Raw genomic sequence first — 18,325 nt, 5'->3', positions numbered from 1 at the left:
TACCAGTGGCAGCAGTGACTGCGGTGCTTCCCAGTTTCATGCTCATAGAGCCCATTGTGGCACACGACTTCTGCGCCCACGTTGCGACTCCCATAACGCAGGAAAGCTCAGCTTGCAAGGTGGCTGCGGGCTGTTTCCCTACAAAACAAGCGCGCGCGAACGACACACCTTTTAGTGTCAAGCACATCTGACTGCGTTTCGCTTTACTGCTACAGTTAAACCTCGTTATAATGAAACACAAGCAAATGTCACCTTGCACTGGGAATAACGAAGCAGATTTATTTTAATATAGATATTTACTCTCCAATTCTTTCGTTAGATTGATTGTGTTCACCTCCGAAGCGGCAACTTGAAAGTTTGAAACTGATTGATTGATTGTGAGGTTTAAAGGGACCCTGTAACACTCTTCGTGCAGTGCGAGTAAACCTGCGCAACGTTTAGATTACACTGCCAGGAATACCTGAGCTAAATATTACACGTGCACGTGAAGCGGTGAGTGCGTAAATCGCTGTGAGAGATGCGGAAAAACCAACTGCGCTCTCTTCAATTTCCCTCATTATGCACACCTGGCATGGCCTAAATGACGTCATTGCAGCCATGGCTATCCTATTGGTTGTCGCTGGTCAACGTCGTGGCTTATTTTTCGCATTTCCTGTGACGATCTGCCTCATATGTGTATTAACCTCTTCTATGACTGAACCTGTTTTGCCGTTTCTTTTGTGTTTTGAGTGCTCGCGGAGTTTGAATGACGAACTCAATACTCCCCTTTCAACGAGACCACTCGACAACAAACGTTTGTTGCTTCAAAAACTCCCTACGAGCCTGAGCGCGCGCTTGCAAGCAGGCAGCCAAGCCTGCGTTTTTGTGGCACCAGACTGGAAACAGACCCCTCCACATTGTGAAGTAAAGGAGAAAACTCCCCTGCCTGTGGTACACCAAAGGCCACAGAAGAGAACTCCGTGAACCACCCCCCTCTCTGGGAGAGAGTGCGCAGCTTTCGTCGCGTTGTCCGCGGTCTATCAAGGGGAAACAATTATGCGCGACTTCTCATCGCACGTCGTTTCGGTGATGGTGAACGGACTTTCATAATTCTTGCGGGAGAAAATAAGTGGGACAATAAACTTCACCCCAAAATACATTCCGAGTAATCGATGGCAAGTGCTGTAGGGTCCCTTTAATGCACCGAAGCTACACATGGGCTATATGGAGGGCTCCGGATTAATCTTGACCACCTGGAGATCCTTAACATGCGCCGAAATCTCAAATACACAGGCGTTTTCACTTTTCGCCTCCACCAGAAAAGCAGCCACCACAGCAGATATCGAACCCACATCCATGGGCTCAGCAACACAATGAGCTACTAAGCCACCGCAGTAGGTGGCAACTTAAACTACCATGTACACAAGCCACCTGGCAACACGCAAAACTAGCCTCTGCCCAGTCGCTGCTGCTTTCCTCCTACAAATACCTGTCCCCCTAACTTGTCTTCAACTCTCCCTGGGAACAATTCTCTGTGGATGTGGACTGCGTGTTATGTGCCATGTGAAGTTGTGAATTGGAGAAAAAACAGAATGTAGCGTCGATGACTGTTTGACTGCTGTTAGCCACGGACAACCACAATGGCAAAAGCAAAAAATGATTTTCATTGAGCAGGTGGCACCCAAAGCTGTCAAGTCAGGCATGAAAAAGAAGGAAGTGGCCAAGGATTTCGGCACCGTGCAGAGCCCACTGTGAGCAATTTTGAGCAGTGAGAAAGGAAACTGTCAGTGATGCTTTCCCAACTGGAATCGAAGAGAAAAAGGCTGCAAGCTACAGCCTTCTTCGAGGCAGTGGAGCAAGCTTTAAAAAAAAACATTACTTTGAAAATGGGGCCAGCCCCATTCCTGCAAGTTTAGTTCTCTCAAGTGGGAAGCAAGAAACTTTGCTTGTCTTATGGGACACAACAACTTTGTGGGTGGGGCGGCTAGAAGCAAAGTGCAAGCAGTCAACCAAGCAGCAGTAGCAGCAGTGGCAGACATAAACAAGTAGGTTGGACCCCTGCTGCAGAAGTACAGCCTGACATGTTTAATGCAACTGACCATACGGTGCCTCAAAAAACTTTGGCTCCTCTAAGAAGTGTACTTTGCCATATTTTCAAGTAGAGAAAGGTTTACCTGATTGTCTTGCTTTGTACAAACATGGAATGGGCCAGAAAAAATGCCAGCTTCAGCGAGTGACTAAAGTGCATCACCCTGATGATTCAAAGAGAAAAGCTTGACGTCCCCTATATTTCTGACACAAAAATGTGGACGAGGAGGAAATATTTTTGAACAATGGCCGCAAGAACGGAATTAGCCACTCGGTAAGCAAATCAGCACATTAGTCTTGTTCTCGAAAACCGCACCAATCACAGTTTTGCAGTGCTCCGCAACACTGAGTTCTACTAATCTAACTGTGCTGCAAACGTATAAATGGTAAAACAAGATGCCATCGTGGCATTTAAAGCGGGCTACCATAAGAGTGTAATCAAATGGCTGCTCTTAAACTTCAACGTGAAGTACAGTGCATAAAGAGGGCGAATGTAATGAAGGGCTGGATACTATTACCACCGAGCCTGCAGTTCCAGCGACCACCGAAGCGCTGGATTCTGTTGCACTCCAACTTCGGTGCCTATGAGGACCACAAGGATGAATTTGAAATGACATCTAGCTTAGCAGAGTGTGGGTTTGGGCTAGTTGGTGTCGGTGACCCAAAACTTCATTAGAACACACACAAAAAAGGACACCAACAGAAAGACGCAATAGACCACAGAAAAACGTAACAGGCACAAGTGCTTGTGCCTGTTATATTTTCTGTAGTTTTCTTTTCTTTTGGTGCTATATGAAGCTACTGAAATGACAAGTGCAGAAGAATAGACTGTTTGCCTGGGGGCAACTTGGGGAAAAACTATCACAGACCTCTCAGCTGCCAACCCACGGCTGATAAACTGGCAAATACTCAGTTTATTGTTTGTTTTGATGTATGCAATTCAAGTAAGGGCTGCAAAACATGTCGTCACGGTCATCTATTCATGCAGTGAGCACCAGGCACAGCTTTGCCTTGGAACAAGTACATCTGGCTTGTGATATTGACAACAGACTATCTTTGTCTTCCCCTCTTGTTTTGCCCTCTTCAACTTTTTATAACAAGGTTTTACCTTTGTTATAACAAGGTTCTACTGTACTACATAACTTATGCTGCCTATACAGTTGAGCCCGCTGCAATGAACAAGCCTGGCATGACCACACCAGTGATGATGATGATGGTTGTTAATGGCGCAAGGCCAACTGGGGCAAAGAGCGCCAAAATAATGGTTATACTATATGAAAGGTGAAACCATAAACACTAAGATAAGTCAGCAAAAACAAAAGTAAAATCAGAAAACGACAATGAGCATGGCTGGTGTATAAGGCCAGCGAGTGATCATGCGTGGTATGAGATTAGGTCTAAAAATTTAACTCCTTCTAAATATTTAAAAACGCGCTTGATAGAAAACATGGGATTGTCAGACAGGAAAAACGCTGGTTGTAGTGCGACGTGTCGTCTGTATAGTTGTGGGAAGTGTCTGCGTCGACCGCACCAGTATGCACCAAGGCCATCATTTTGTTTCAAATAAAACAAATGCCTGAGAGAGCACGGGACCCCATTGTCTTCTCCTTCACAAATGTTCTGATAGCAACCGAGGAACGAAAACCGCAAGAGCGCCAGAAAATGTCAACGAAAAGGGATGGCATCGCCGCGGGTTTCAGGTTGTTCCTGCCAGACACGGGCAGCGGGTGATGGGAGAGGGGGATGTGCGCCAAAAGAAGACGCGCAAAGAGTCTATGACAGCACCCACCTATGCGCTCTGGCCTGCCCTAAAGTAGAATAAGCGGTAGGAGAGTGGTTTTGGCATTTTCCTTTTAAGTTCGCTCCCACATTTATTTCCACTTTAGCTGGAAGGGGAGGATAGGAAAAAGCAGTGATATGGAGAATCAAAGAGAGATTCCAATGTGCCCAAACCTGAATCCTGCTTTGTTTCAGCTAGATATGGTAAATCTGAGCCCACCCGGTGTCGAAGGGTGTGCTCCGGCTTTCAAAAATGAAACTATCATATTTACTCGTGTAATGAACCCACTTTTTTCCCAGAAAATTCGGCATGAATTTGGGGGGAGGGTTCATTATGCGGGGAAAAAATTGCAACAGATTTTTAAAAGTTGAAATTTCATACATTAAAGTTGCTAAGAGAAGTGCAATCAGAGCCTCACCATTTTTGTAAAAACACGTAGGTAGTTATGTAATGAAATTTATATTTTATTCTCAACTTGCCATCATCGTCCCCCTTTGCCATGGAGCTTCCCTCCTCACTGAAGTCGCTCGCGGCCGCACATTTGTTGTCGGCCCACAGCGCACTGTCTTCCGTGCCATCAAGGCACTCCAAAATTTCTTTTCCGACACCGGCAAACTTCCCTTCTTTGGGCCCATGAAACACACAGCTACCCCTGTTCACCGCCTGAAAACCTCTCGTTTTCACGCACTGGGTCTAAGGCCCCTAAAATTAACTGGGTCAACACTGCAGTGCCACAAGCCGCGCCATTTCCATGTGCAACGCATGCTCCACCACCTTAGTTTAAAACAGCGCACACCAGGAGCACAAAAAAAGGTTGGAACACAGCTGAACAACAAAACCATGTAGCGTAATGGCGAAGTCGTGTAACAGCAAGAGCAGAGTGTGGAGTACATTTAGTGCTTTGTTCGCATGCCAGCGGAACCAGCCCAAATAGCAAATAGCAAGGAAGGAGTGCGGAGTGTGTTTTGTGCTTTGTTTGCATGCCCCAACGTTTTTATGGCGCAAGAAGGTTTGTTTTGCATTCAACAGGTGGCGCACCGCAACCGCGCAATTTTTAAATTGTAAGCCACGGCATTCGCACTCACATCTCCGGCTACTGTTGAGATTTCTTTTCGTTGGAATGCGTTTTTAGGATTTCTGCCGGTACTGTAGCGCGATATCAAGTTATTGCGATCGCCTACAGCATGGTTTCTCAAAGTGGGTTCCGCGGAACCTAGGGGTTCCACAGCCCCCTTCTCTGGGTTTCGCGGGCCACTGATAAATTTTCTCTGGTTCCGCACTCGACAAGTAACTTAGATGGAAAACCCTAGGTACGATCGATCTAAGGAACCTCCATTACTCATGCCCGAGTGTCAGTAAGCACATCTCAGTGCGTAACAGAAAGGCGCGAGCTGCGCAATAAATCCTGCCAGCAGCTTGTAGCCAGCCAGACTCCGAAAACGGGCAGCGTGGTTAAACTATTGCACTTGAATCTCGGCCTTGTATTACCCACATGCACATTTCTCCTGTTTCGAGATAGGTGCCACTCGTAAAGTCGACATTCACGTGCAATAAATTCAAAAGCAAGCAAGCTTGCGTCTTTTTTAATTTATTGCACGTGAATGTAGCGTGAACTGAATGAAAAATGGCAGGGGGGGGGGGGGGGTTCCTTGGCACTTCACGGAGCTTAGCAGGGTTCCCTGGGACCAACATGCTTGAGAACCCCTGGCCTACAGCATCAGCAACCGTGCTGAAATAAAAACATATTCCCACTGTGTTTTTTATTCGAAGTGACAAAAAAGTAAATTTTCAACAAGAAAAGTAAGGGGAGGGTTTATTACGCGAGTGGGTTCATTATGCGAGTAAATACGGTAATTCCTCATGCGCCACTTATCACCCCACCATCGAAAACAGGATTGCTTCAGCTACCGCACATGGCAATCCGAGCCAAGAAAGTGTTTTAGCATAGCACATAGTGCATGCATGCTACACTATCATTAACAGGTACCATGACTCGACTATGCATGCATGCGCGGGCTTCCAGCAGTCGGGGCTGAAAACACGTCTTCGCCTAGCGGGAGCTGTTCCGTGCGTAGCATGTACCGGCCAGTGAGCAGCCGCTTTGGATGCTTTTGAAACCAAACGAACTGAAATTGTTTGAAAGATGTAGGCTTTTCTCGTGCGTACTTGACCTAGCCAAACAGATTCTGATAGCTCAATCGAACACAATCACGACCCAAACTGCTGCAGATGACAATCATAGCGACAAAGTTTACCGCCTTTCTCGTATTAACTCTCAGAACGAAAAAAAAAAAAAAACATTCTAGTTCTGCAGAGTATGGTACGTGTCGCCAGTATCATTGTAACTTAGTGGAAATGCCAAGAAAAAAAAAGAAAAACTGGCCAGCACTAGCCAGCTTCTGAACTCGCATTGTCGGACAATGCCAGCGAGTTCCTATTCGTTTCCACCAGCTCCCAAAACAGCCACATTTTATTTTCTTTGGAGGTAATCAGCTGCCTTAAAACAAGTTAAATCAAGCTAATTCTGCTTTTCTTTTGCCTTTGCTACCTGTTTTCTCAGCACTCTAAGAAGGCCCCACAGAGCGCCTCTACCACAATGCTCTAAAAAGACCGACTGTAGTGGCCAAGTGTGCTGCAAATTCGGCAGGCAAGGCCATGCATTCACCTCGAGTAGGAGGGTGTCTGTGCTTGGACGTTGCACAATGCAAAACGCCAGACAACCCTTTGCTTGCTGTCCCTGTGCCTATCGCACTGTACGTGTCAAATCGTACGCTGGGTATCGCCATTCATTGAATTTGCACACCCAGTCCCCTCAGTTGGTCATTATGGAGCACTGTGGTGAAGATGGCGCATAGGGACTTCTACAAGCATTGCTGTGAAAACTGCATGCATCTTTTGCAAATGTTTTAACAGAAACCTGCCACGAACGCTTGTTTTTAGTTTTCCTAAAAACAATTTTGCCTCCCCAGAGAAGCATTTTCACCTGCTCCAAAACGACCACGGCCAGTATCATCAGTAAAAGTGGGGGAAAAAAAAGAAAAACAAAAGAAAAGAAAACTCTACAATAAGAAATGTGTGGCATGACGCTGAAGTGTGCCGTTTGACGTGTTCCAGTGATACAACATCATCAGTTGTGCTTTGGAACATCACTGCAGCATTTTTCGAATCGTCATGGGAAGTGTGCCGTGGTACTTACTGCCAAAGCAGGAAGGACATCGAAGCTGTTTTTGAGCTTTAACCATAACGATTTCACCCAATCAGCGGTTTCTATACGAAGTGGAATGTAATGCACTACTTTTTACCCGACTTCTTTTTCCTATCATTACTTTCCACCTCACCACCACATGGCAAAAACGAAGCCTTGGTCACTACATCTTTCCAAATAACAAACAAAACACCAGAGTAGACAGGAAGGGAGAAGGGGGGGGGGGGGGGGGGGGGGGGGGGGGGGGGGGGGGGGGGGGGGGGGGGCCTCTAGTGAGCAAAGTTTAAGGGTGAACAGCAGTGGCTTACTCTCGTTGATGGTGTTGTTCGCTGAGATCGAAGACTCCTCCTCGGTGGCAGCCAGGGTGGCGGTGGTGTTTGCAGTCGAGTTGGCCGACGAGTTCATGGACGAGTTCGGAGATGGAAGTGCGAGCATGCCCTGGGCGGGCATCTCGAGCACCTTGGGCAATTCGGGGCGCTGCTTCTTGGCCTGGTTCCAGTGGAAGCAGTAGCAGCACCGGAACGCTGCATCGCGGAAGAGATGTATCAGCCAAGAGGCAGAGGTGCCCACGCCGTGTCTACAACTACATCGCAGCTTGGTTGATCGGTAACTCGAGTTCGACAGAACTGCAAGTCTTATCGCAAGTAAAACTGAGATTACAGTATTACCTCACTAGGTAGTAAGTACACATGCAATTAAGCCCTAGCTCAAATAAAAAAAAATTTGAAAATTAAAGCCGTTCCACTTAATGTGAAAGCTGTCGGAAGTGCAGAGCAGTGATTCGTCGTAATGGGCTGTAGCGCCGTTATCCGCTCACTGCTACCACCCAACGCATTTCAAATTTCCCGCCTTAGCAGTGCTCGCATGCCCCCTGCCTGAAACTGCACCACCAGGTGTTCTGGTTTCTTCGTGGTTGCTTTCCCCCCCGAACGTGCCAGCATTGCACTGCCACTTTTATAGTAAAAACCAATCCAACGAGCATTCCTAACTAAATGAACGCAGGACCTGCCGGTTAATTACGTATATTTTGCCTCAAATGTACCTACAGTATTCTTTGTGCTAAACAATGGGGAGATATATGACAAGCACTAGCGGTTCACAAGTTTCGAACGCTTATGACTATATAAACAGTTTGGCTTCCGAAGCCTCTGGGTTACGCCGCGACGACGAACACTGTGTGGCTATACTTGGGTCTGGCGAGCGAGCCACGACAAGGCGAGCCCCTAAAGTGCTCCGCACTTAAAAGCCACATCGACCCCCTAGGCCGAATTCATAACTTCGTTGTGGTCAACTCAGCTGCCCCACCATTTTGTACAGCCTCTGACTGAGGGCGCAAGGATTTGGGAGCGGCACATACATAACAACATCGCGTCACTACAGCCAGCCACATGCGTCACTCAAATTGAGCACTGAAATTGGGAAGAGGAGATATACGATTGTCCTTTGTGAAAATTGTAACGGTGTGCTAGGCAAGTGTGCCATGAATTCCAGGCACTCACGATGCTGCCACCTTTATTGTGCTCCACTATTATCAAGGATAAGAAACTAGGTGTGTTTGGCCCAGTGGTGCCGACTACTTGGCAGTACAAGCAGTGTACTGCGAAATACCAGGAGATAGTTCAACTAAAAACAGCAGCAAGTCTAGTCCAAATATTAGAGGGGTGCACTATTCTTTGGTGACAAATTAGGAAATGTTGAAAGGTGTATGCAAAGAAACTAACATCATGCCAAATTTTTGGGGTGGATTATCTTTTGATGGCGGGGCACTCATCAGGGTTTCTTCATTTCTTACTGCAGGCACTGTAATGATGTGACCACAGCCACTCCATCGCCTCCCTTTTGGTGCCTGCCGATTTTTCTTGCAGACAAATGAATGCGCGTGAAAGGAGAAGTTGATCCACTGGCCCCAATGAGAGGTTGGGACGCTGCTTATAGGTGAAAAAAGCGCCTCGCCCCTGCTTGCACCACCTTGTGCAAAGGGGTATTTTTTTCTACTCTCTGAAACTTTTACGCTGCCATCATGTGGTCAGCCAGCAACCTCGACTTTTCTTTTTTTTTTTTTGGTCAGCTGTTAGGTTTACCAGTCTGTGGAGAAATTACACTGGACGTGATGCCTAAAAATTAGTGTGCCGAATTGTAAGTCAAATGCCTCACGGAACCTGGAAATGTGATCCCATGACCTGCATGCCGTCCAGAATTCCTGGCTGCATAACACTTCCCAACAAGGGAGCGACAAGGGCAGCCAGTGGCAGCCAAGCTCCAGGACCGTCGTGTGTTCACTTCATTTCTCCGTCAGCGATTACAAGGTATAGGAACGAAACGCAATTTGCCGCTTTCAACACCTGTGTCGACTCAGTTTCCACCCTATACCAACCTACATGTTGCCGTCTCATTCCAAGGAGTGAAAAACTCTGCTTCGCACGCCACGCAACATGTGCACGCGAGCGAGCAATTCAGGTGAACCAGCCTTAGTGTCAGAAAAGCAAGACATCCTCGTCTAGAAGAACCCGAGGCTGAATGCACGAACACTGGATACTAGCCACAAAAAAACGTAGCTACAGGCAATATGCCTATCGTAAGGAACCTTTGGAAAATAAATTAAAAACTGAAGAATGCCAGATGGCATTTGACCTGGTTGGATATGTTGCGAGGATGAAAAGAAATCGCACATGAAAGTTCTTCATCGTCTTCAGTGAAACTTCAGAGACTAAACGAGCGCTTGCAAAAACTTCAACAAACCTGTGATGAATTCAGAAAAAAAGTTCAGTGATATGAGGACAACTGCACTGTGCAAGCTCTGACGGTCCTTTCGGAAGCCACGCAAGCAGGAGGTCGGAATGCGAAATTTGTCATGGGACATTATCAACATTTATAAGGCGGGGCTGACTTGGACGGGGGGACCCACACCGAATGTGTTGTGAAAGGCGACACTTGGTAAAGGGTAGTACAAACATGTGCGGGGAAGAGAACTGCTGAAGCTGCCGTGTCAAAGCACGCTACAAGTTCATCGCCTCTGCCACAGGAGAGGCTGGCGTAACAAGCCTAATAAAGGAACGGCTCCAACTGGACAGACAAAACTTTGACCTAACATCTTAGACCTAAGTAGAAATGTTGGTCATGTGCACCATCTGGCAGACCAACCACCATGCTATGCCTCTAAAAGTCGCCCATGTCCATTTCATCTGTTCCACAAGGTGGGAGAAGTTGACTGGTCTCCAGAGTTCTCACTTCAGCACACAGTTTTCAACGCACAGTTCAAGACCACAGCCTAGAGTTAGTGTAATGGACTGTGGAGGAGGTGTTGGCTGCTGTAAATATCACAAAAATTCATTCTCTTGCTCACCTGTGATAGGGGGCACTGGTGAGTCTAAACAGACAAGTGGTGGGCATATGATCGGCCCCACCAAATTCCTTCGAGACTAGCCCCGTTAAGCCTGTAGTGCATGCCACTCACGACACTCCCACCCACTCCTTTTCTGACCATGTCCCAACAGGGCCCTCCCATTCCACCACCACATGAAAAATCAGTTAAGGTGTTCATTCTCTCTCTCTTAGGACCCCGTTAGAATATGCAGTGCCCGCTATCAACGTCAACACTGAATGCTATTCAGTGCCTGCCACCATTACCAAGAGTGAGCGAAGAGCTGCACCACCATCATCACTAGCAGGACATGTGATCCTGCAAAAAAGCAGAAGGCCACTGTTGCCACAGGACACCTGGTGCCACCCATCCTTGGCCTAGAAAGAAGGGGAGGCCCGCTCACAGAGGTACTCGTACTCCTCCTTGAGCGCCATGCCGTTGTGGGAGCAGCAGCGGTTGCAGATGAGCGCATAGCGGTTGCTCGGGCCTTCCCCCACCAGGAAGTCGATGACCCGGTCAAAGGCTGTCCGCTCGCGGGGCAGGATCGGCCGCGGGAGGGCCGGCACCGGCACCAGGCCTGCACGCACGCATCCGCACATTAGGGCAGGGTTACTACGCACAAAATACTGCAAACAGCACTTTCAACCTGCCTGGGCTGTTTGTTTTGGGCAAAGATATAAAGGTTTCTACCATGTGCCCTAATGATGGCGTCCAGTCTGACCACAGGAAATGTGTGCCTTACATGGCCACTATTCTTGCCTTGACGATGTTAGCCACACCACATAGCACCCATCAACAAGCTGAAGTTCTACAACGGCAGCTTAACATGGCCCAATAGCATCAAGCACAGTTTTTACGTGGCTGGCATTTAATTTTTACACTCCCCACCAATGCCCTGACCCCACAGTCTTGGCAGTGACTTGGCCTTTTTTTATTCTAATGGAAAGGAGTCTTATTACCGAATTATGCACAAGATTAACACACACGCAAAGAATATCGTAGGGGTTCCCAATGTTTGTACCTAGTGTACGAGTCTCCGTTGTGCTTGATTGACAGAAGGTTTTTGAACTCCCAAACAAAAAGTTTTTCCCCGGCCAAAAGACGCCACCGGAATGCGCACAGCCTAACAATGTGGGATAAGGGCATGCTCATTCCACAATCATGTTTTTTTTTTATTCAGCCGAAACAAAGAGATAATCAGCAAAGCCTGGCTGGGTCCACGCGCAGCAGCGCCAAGATCTCCCTCGTGGGGCTTGAAGCTATCAGACCTTGCCTCACACTGAACGTGCATTTGTTTTATGCATATGGTGCACGCAGTGGTAGCCACAACTCTGTGATTCACCAACAGGTCTCTTGAATGAACCAAATTCGTATTGTGCCATCGTGACTGGCACATTGCTGACTTGTCCTGTGACTGAGGTCTGCTCCTACAGCTTCGGCAGAACGTTTCACAGATGCAACGAGATGATTGTACTGGAAAGGATCTGAGAAAGAATTACACCAAGGTTTTCCAACCAGTTTAAACACGAACTGTTGCCCATTTGCACGAGTAAGAACACCTACAGACACCTATTAATAATTGACACCAATATAATCCATTACCCCCCCCCCCCTCCCCCTGCCCCACAGCATTAACCCTGCTAGGGTCCCCATTCAATGTTGGTGCCGAGATAAACAATGCTGGTGCATTGTAGCAGCAAGCGATACATTAGTACAATTTTGCTGCAGAAATTAAAAAGAAATTTGATTCTGAAAGGGCATTTGTTGATCTAACCACAAGACGGCTCCACTCGTCTTAGAAACACCTCAAATGCCATATGAAATCTAGGAGCGAGATCACCGATAAGCATGGTCAATTTGAATAAATGTGGTAGCGAAAAAGCTAAACCTGTGAAAAATGAAATTCATTAAGGGCCACAGCACTGACAAAAGGCCTCAATGCAACTCTGCAGTAAGTACGCGAAAAGAGGACGATGACGGCTGACGCTCAAATGCGCAGCCACGTTATCAGCCAGTGGGCAAAAAAGGAAGCGCAGAAGTTGTCTTGGCCTAAAAATAAAGAGATAAGGGCTCTCCAAAAGCTTTTTCTCTGTGCGACCCTAATCTTCAAGAGAGGCAGTGAAGTGACTGACAACAATGCCAGCTTCGATTTTGACGACAGTGCACCGAGGACAAAGCCTCCAATATGTGGCTCGTCGTAGAAGATATATTTTGTATGTAGTTTTTGCAGGGCATTTCTTATGTTTGATACACCTTGTCATTCACTGTATTCACATTTTCTACAATCTAGTCTGGCTGCAATACCATTACAGGGTAAATCCGGCAATCTTCTAAAGTACTCAAGAGTCTTTTCATGTAAAAATTCCATATGCCTAGTGAAATTAGAGCTAGATTCCATAAACATACTTGTTAATCCCTTAAAAGTATGAAGATAAGTTGGTGGCGCATTGCTCCCAAGTTGTGCTGTACTCCAGCCATCCCCATGGAACTTTTTCCAGTACCACTCCTCCTAGCGGCCATCACGGCGAACCTAAACTGGCAATCAGGCACGCCCCCCAAAATGTTTGGCTTTCGCGGAACCCGTGCAAAAACCATCCTGGTCACGCAGTCCCTCCCGCACCCACTTGTCACCCGTGCCTTTCACATGAATGTCCCGGTAACGGTGACTAATCTGCAGTGGCTAAAGCACCCCTTTTTCTTCACTTTTATTTCTTTTTCGATGCTTCCTCACTGGTAGCCAAGTGCTTGCAGCGTGGCAAGCCTCAAACATTTTGCCCTTTTCCTTTGAAAGCCTCTTTTATATGCACATACATACGAACTCACTGTGAGCTGCTTGAAAAAAGGAAATAGAAAGGTGCAGCCCTAGGAGGCATAGCCGCTCCCCAAGCAGCAAGTTGAGGGGGCGGCCCCTCTTGTTTATTTCGCCCGAGGCGACTGCCAAGAATGGCGGACCAGCAGCCAGCGCATGCGCAGATCGATACTGGAAAAAGGTCCATTGCTCCAAGCCATGACATACCACTAGAGCACTGACCTACAATAGGAGGCTAGGTAAGGCTTTGTCGCGTTCGGGATAAAAGCACATGCAGCCCTTGGAAGTTTCCTTCTAGTAATGGAAGTCAAGACTCGTGATATGTTAGCATTTAGAGATTAGAAGCTCAGCCTCTCACAAAGGCACACAAACGCACATGACAACTCCTTATCTCAGCAGAAGACAATACTTCTGTTTTAAGCTATGGGTGGGCCAGACAACACGATGCTGATTACTTGCCCGGAAGTTAACTTCTAGAGACCTCTCAGTTTCTCTATCTAAATCGTCCTGGGGCAGTCGCTGCTGCATGGTTCTTTCCAACATTGATACATGGACGCGAACCCAATCAACACACTGATGAGCAATCAGGTGTTCTTCTCGGGTCATCATGTGGAAGAAATCCCGCACCATTTCCACTAACGTGAAACCTATGGAGGGGTGAAGCATGCAGTGTGTACCGTATTTTCCGGTGTATAAGTCGCGGTTTATTTCTGAAATTTTCGTTGGTGCGTCTTATCCACCCGTGCGACTTATGTATGAAATAAATCCGGTTTGCGGCGGCCACGCGTGGGCAGCGCACGTTGAGACACACCTCTATGGTGTAAATGAATCCGAAGCCCACCGCTACGCCGTTCCTCATAGCCCATATTTCGCTTCGGGATGTTACACCAAAGAATTAGCAGCTTTTTCTAGTCAAAAACAATGATAATGGCCTGCGACAACTACGCGCCACTTTATGCCATGCGCAGTAACTACAGTTCAGAATAAATTCAAAGTAACATCAAACTGGGTTGCGAAAACAAAATGCAGCTTATAAATTATTGCAGAGAGTTACTCTGAAGGAGGTAAACGTGCTGCTAATTTTTAAAATGACAGCTTGCTGATACGTTTCGATTTTCTGGCCACTTCCGGTCGCGTCACTTCCGTTTGCCATGACACCTTTATTGCGCTGATTTACGACAGCACGCAAGAGACGCACGACGTTTGGAGAGGTGGCCAAATGGGTCTCCAACTCTTGGTACTCTATTCCTGCAAAAATAGTTGTAGCCGGGTTGATAAAGGCCGGAGTAATCCGGTCCGCAAGTGGTAACGATGTTGGCGAAGAAGACATCAGAGAGTCGGAGGATGACAGTGATGCGCAGCGGAACTCCCACTGAAGATACTAAATTATTTGTTAGCGAGTTGGAGGAAAAAAACTTCGATGGTTTTGCCTAAGCGCTGTCCGTAAGAACATGCCATCTGTGTGTATCAATAAACTATTTTTGAGAAGTTAGTTATGTCTAGACTTAGGATGTTATATGCCCGTGCCTAGTCCTCCTTACCGGGGGATGCGTTCATAGGCGGCGGCCGTCGCAACCATGTACTTTTGCCGCACTTTTTAACTATCTGATTCACTATGAGTTTACCTGATTAACAAGTGTGTCTTATATACCGGTGGGTTTTATATATATATTTTTTTTACTCTCATTTTGAGGGGGGTGCGACTTATACAAAGGTGCGACTTATAGACCGGAAAATACGGTAAGTGTATTCTTGGCACCTTGGCCTTTTTGCCCACGGAGACAAAACCGTTGGGGGGTAGAGGTATACAGCTTTGCTGTAAAGGTCTCACGTCTTTGAAGCACGATGTGTTCTAGCACAAGGCGTTGGAAAACGAGTGTTTCAGTGTGTTCTTTCAGTGCGTGTTTTCGCCCACGGAGATGAAACGTTCCAGTGCGAGGCGTTCGAAAACAAGTGCCCCGGTGTTTTAGTACTGTAACTACACAAAACGACGACGACGACATAAGACACCGACAGCCTGAGCCCCTAGGGGGCTTTTTCCCCAAAAAGTGTTATGTGAGCTGTGACATCGTCAAGTGTCTGTCTGCATGAGCAATGCAGCTGGCACACCTTACTTGTTTGCTTGATTGTGATCATGTGACCCGAGTGTACAAAAAGAGAGGTGTGGAATGAAGGTCTCTAATGCGAAAGCATTGGTTGACTCTGTAAAGATTCTAACGTCGTGCATGAGCAAGAAACAGCACTCAAGATTGCCGACGGCACAAAGAGAATAAAAGTAGAGTAATCAAGCTGAAAATAAAATTGTGTACACTTGGGTCTGGGCGGGAATCTAACCCTGAGTCTCCAGAGACAAGACCCCACCCCGACACCACCACAGCTTGACGACTCTAGATGACTGAAGGTGGACATGATAAACGCATCGCAACCTTCGATTTATGAACTTATGTTAGAGACATGTGCTGGGACCTACACGAGTAAATGTCCTCTTTGTTGGCGATGCGATCGCGGGTATGTGGCCAGTGGTAGTAACCAAGAAGAAGAGGCAATGCAAAGATGATGATGATAATAATGAGGACTTAAGTGCTTAGGTGTCGTCGTAATTTTTTTTTTTTTTGCATTGGCTACATCCATTTATTCTTTGTGCACTAAAAGTGCTTTTTTAACAGCTGCTACATGGCCTGCCGCTAAGCCTACCCCAACAGACTATATGCTGCGTGCGCACTCAAAAGCACCGCTTAGGCCCTGCTCACCGTGCGTCTGCTGTCCGTTCCGGGGCATGCCGGGCGCGACGACCATCATGCGGCGCTCCTCAAAGGGTGCGCCAGGGGAGGAGGAAGAGGAGGGCATCTTGAGGTTCGAGTGGGGCAGCCGCGGAGGGGGACCGCCGCCACGCAGGGGACCCTTGCTGGGAGGGGGGACCATGCGCCGGCGCATGTCTACGCATGCCCCAACACAACACAGGTTAGCTGGCAACTCTCAAACGGGACCGCATGCCACACAGCTCTCTACTGACCCTTGCAGCGTTAGGCTGGCAAATAAACTCAAGCGTGCTTAGTGAAGAGAGCCCTAACCTTCTTCCCTCATCTCCAGATTAATCATTTCGCTTTGAACACTGCAAGTACTCGAGGGGAACAAAGTTCACTATAGGTGTCCGCCGTGAGTGCCTTTAGCCACCTGAAGGGTAATTAACGACGCTGGGAATAGGAGAATGCGGCACAATAACATGGGCAGTGTATTGTGGCCAAGTGCCTCAGAAAGATTTTATTAATCGTGCTGGCCTCCGTCCTACACCACGTCTTGACGACCCCTCCCAAAGAAATAAATGGCCTCACTGGCTAAATTGTGCAGTAGTTTTGTCAAGGAGTCAAACAGAATAAAGAAATTGACGACAGCGCGGCCTTGCCCATCTCTAAACAGATCATATTGCCCACTTTCAGCCTACAACACTAACCAGCGAGTTTGTTAAGGAACTGCAAAATCGACTTCATTTCATATCTGGTTAATTTCAAATCAGCTTAATGAAGGAAATTTCTTAATTCTAGTTGAGTCACAAATCTTTGTAATGTTCTGATGGGGTCGAAAAATGAGGGCTTTTTTTAACACAAGGTTTTGATGCACGCAATGTATCAACACAAATCCCACACATATGACCTACTTCATTTATAAAAATGTTTGTACAGTGGCAATGATGGTGCCCCTAATTTTCATCTTTGAGTACAAATTCCTCTTTTGGGTGGTAAGATGGGGGTGTAAGTCGGAAACTAAAGAGCAGGCATGAATACTACCATATCATGCAGATTGAAAAAATGCCTCAATTGGCACTGTTTTTCTAATCACAATTAGTGCTGAGGTTAGGCACGTTAGGGCTTAACCAGAACAAAGACATGCACTTGCAGTGCTTCCACGGGGGCCACTACCAGCTGATGGTTTGAGCAAATTTGTAGACAACATACGTAAAAAGAAGATGAATCTCACCTGGCTCAGTTCCAGACAGTGGCCTCACTGTCTTCTCCTCCAATTTCTGAAAGGAAAAGGTAGATGCGTCAGTGCAATCAGTGACAAACGGTATACTAGAGTTTTTGATAAGATTAGAATACATTCTGAAATTAAATGACTATGCCTTCACGTTTTGTAACCCTTTCGGCCCTGGTTTTTTATTTCTAGCGAAACTTGTTTTTCTGCGTGTATTCATACAGCTTCGGACAGAAGCACAGAACTCAAAAATTACGCTGATAGTGCAAGTAGGTATTTATTAATGTACAGGTACAACAATTAATTAGGTCATAAGGAATTAAAATTTTTCTTTCAAGTAAAAAACAATTTCTTCTTTTTGTCATAAAACCTACGACACTCTGATCTTACAGAAAAAAATATATAGCTGATAATCCATGTATTTACAGATTCATAAACATTTCGACAATCAAAGTTCTGTTTCCTTACTCGACCTGTCGTTATAACCTGTGTCCACTGGAGCTTTTTCTGCTTCATATCGGCCAGCCCCTCGAAAACTCAACAATGGGGATGTCTATCGCAAGAGGCACCCTTGAACAACCATTGCCCCCAAAATTATCCATTTCCATTTTGTCCTTACGGTGCTAGAGGATATTATGTGTTGTGACGTCAAATGACGACGCCAGGGCCGAAAGGGTTCAACTTCACCAGCCTTAACGCACAAGTATCTTCTCTACTTGTTCAAAGTGCCAGTATCTTACCATGTCTGGTTACTCTAAGTACAATTCAAAATTCTGGTTAAAACACCACAACGTAAAGGTAAGGCTTAATTTATATCCTCCCCACTTGTTCAAGGGCCAGTATTTTACCATGTCTGGTTACTCAAAGTACATTTCAAAATTCGGGTTCACACGTCACATTGATGATGTAATGGTAAATTCAAACTTATTTCCTCTCAATCGTCATGTAACTACATAGTTCCTGAAAATTTATGCAGCCATTAGAGATTGCATTGAGGCACTCATCAAAAAATTCTCATCTAAAAAATTCCCATCCACACGGGAAATATAATAACAAGCTTCATTCATTGTTCTGGAGCGAAGCTCACTCAGTTGCCGAGCACCCCACTCTGCTCCAACGAGATGCTTTGGA

At 46.6% G+C, this 18,325-nt stretch overlaps 1 protein-coding gene across 2 annotated transcripts in view; it reads right to left on the bottom strand.

Annotated features, from left to right (window-relative positions):
- Lnpk (zinc-ribbon metal-binding protein lunapark) overlaps positions 1-18,325 on the bottom strand; it is a 35,453-nt gene that overhangs the window by 8,013 nt on the left and 9,115 nt on the right. The window contains exons 5-8 of one of the 2 annotated variants that reach the window (XM_077707025.1): positions 17,198-17,243; positions 15,973-16,158; positions 10,817-10,990; positions 7,361-7,576 (exon numbers count right to left, since the gene is read on the bottom strand). In XM_077707025.1, the coding sequence (XP_077563151.1) occupies positions 7,361-7,576; positions 10,817-10,990; positions 15,973-16,158; positions 17,198-17,243 (622 nt within the window). The remainder of the gene's footprint in view (positions 1-7,360; positions 7,577-10,816; positions 10,991-15,972; positions 16,159-17,197; positions 17,244-18,325) is intronic. The other variant, XM_077707026.1, reaches the window with a different exon arrangement.

Source organism: Haemaphysalis longicornis, unplaced genomic scaffold, assembly GCF_048455015.1.
Source record: "Haemaphysalis longicornis isolate Haplotype H1 unplaced genomic scaffold, Haemaphysalis longicornis Haplotype H1 scaffold_4, whole genome shotgun sequence".
Lineage (NCBI taxonomy): Eukaryota > Metazoa > Arthropoda > Arachnida > Ixodida > Ixodidae > Haemaphysalis > Haemaphysalis longicornis.
The sequence above is the reverse complement of the archived record's forward strand: the minus strand, read 5'-3'. Positions and strand labels throughout refer to the sequence as shown.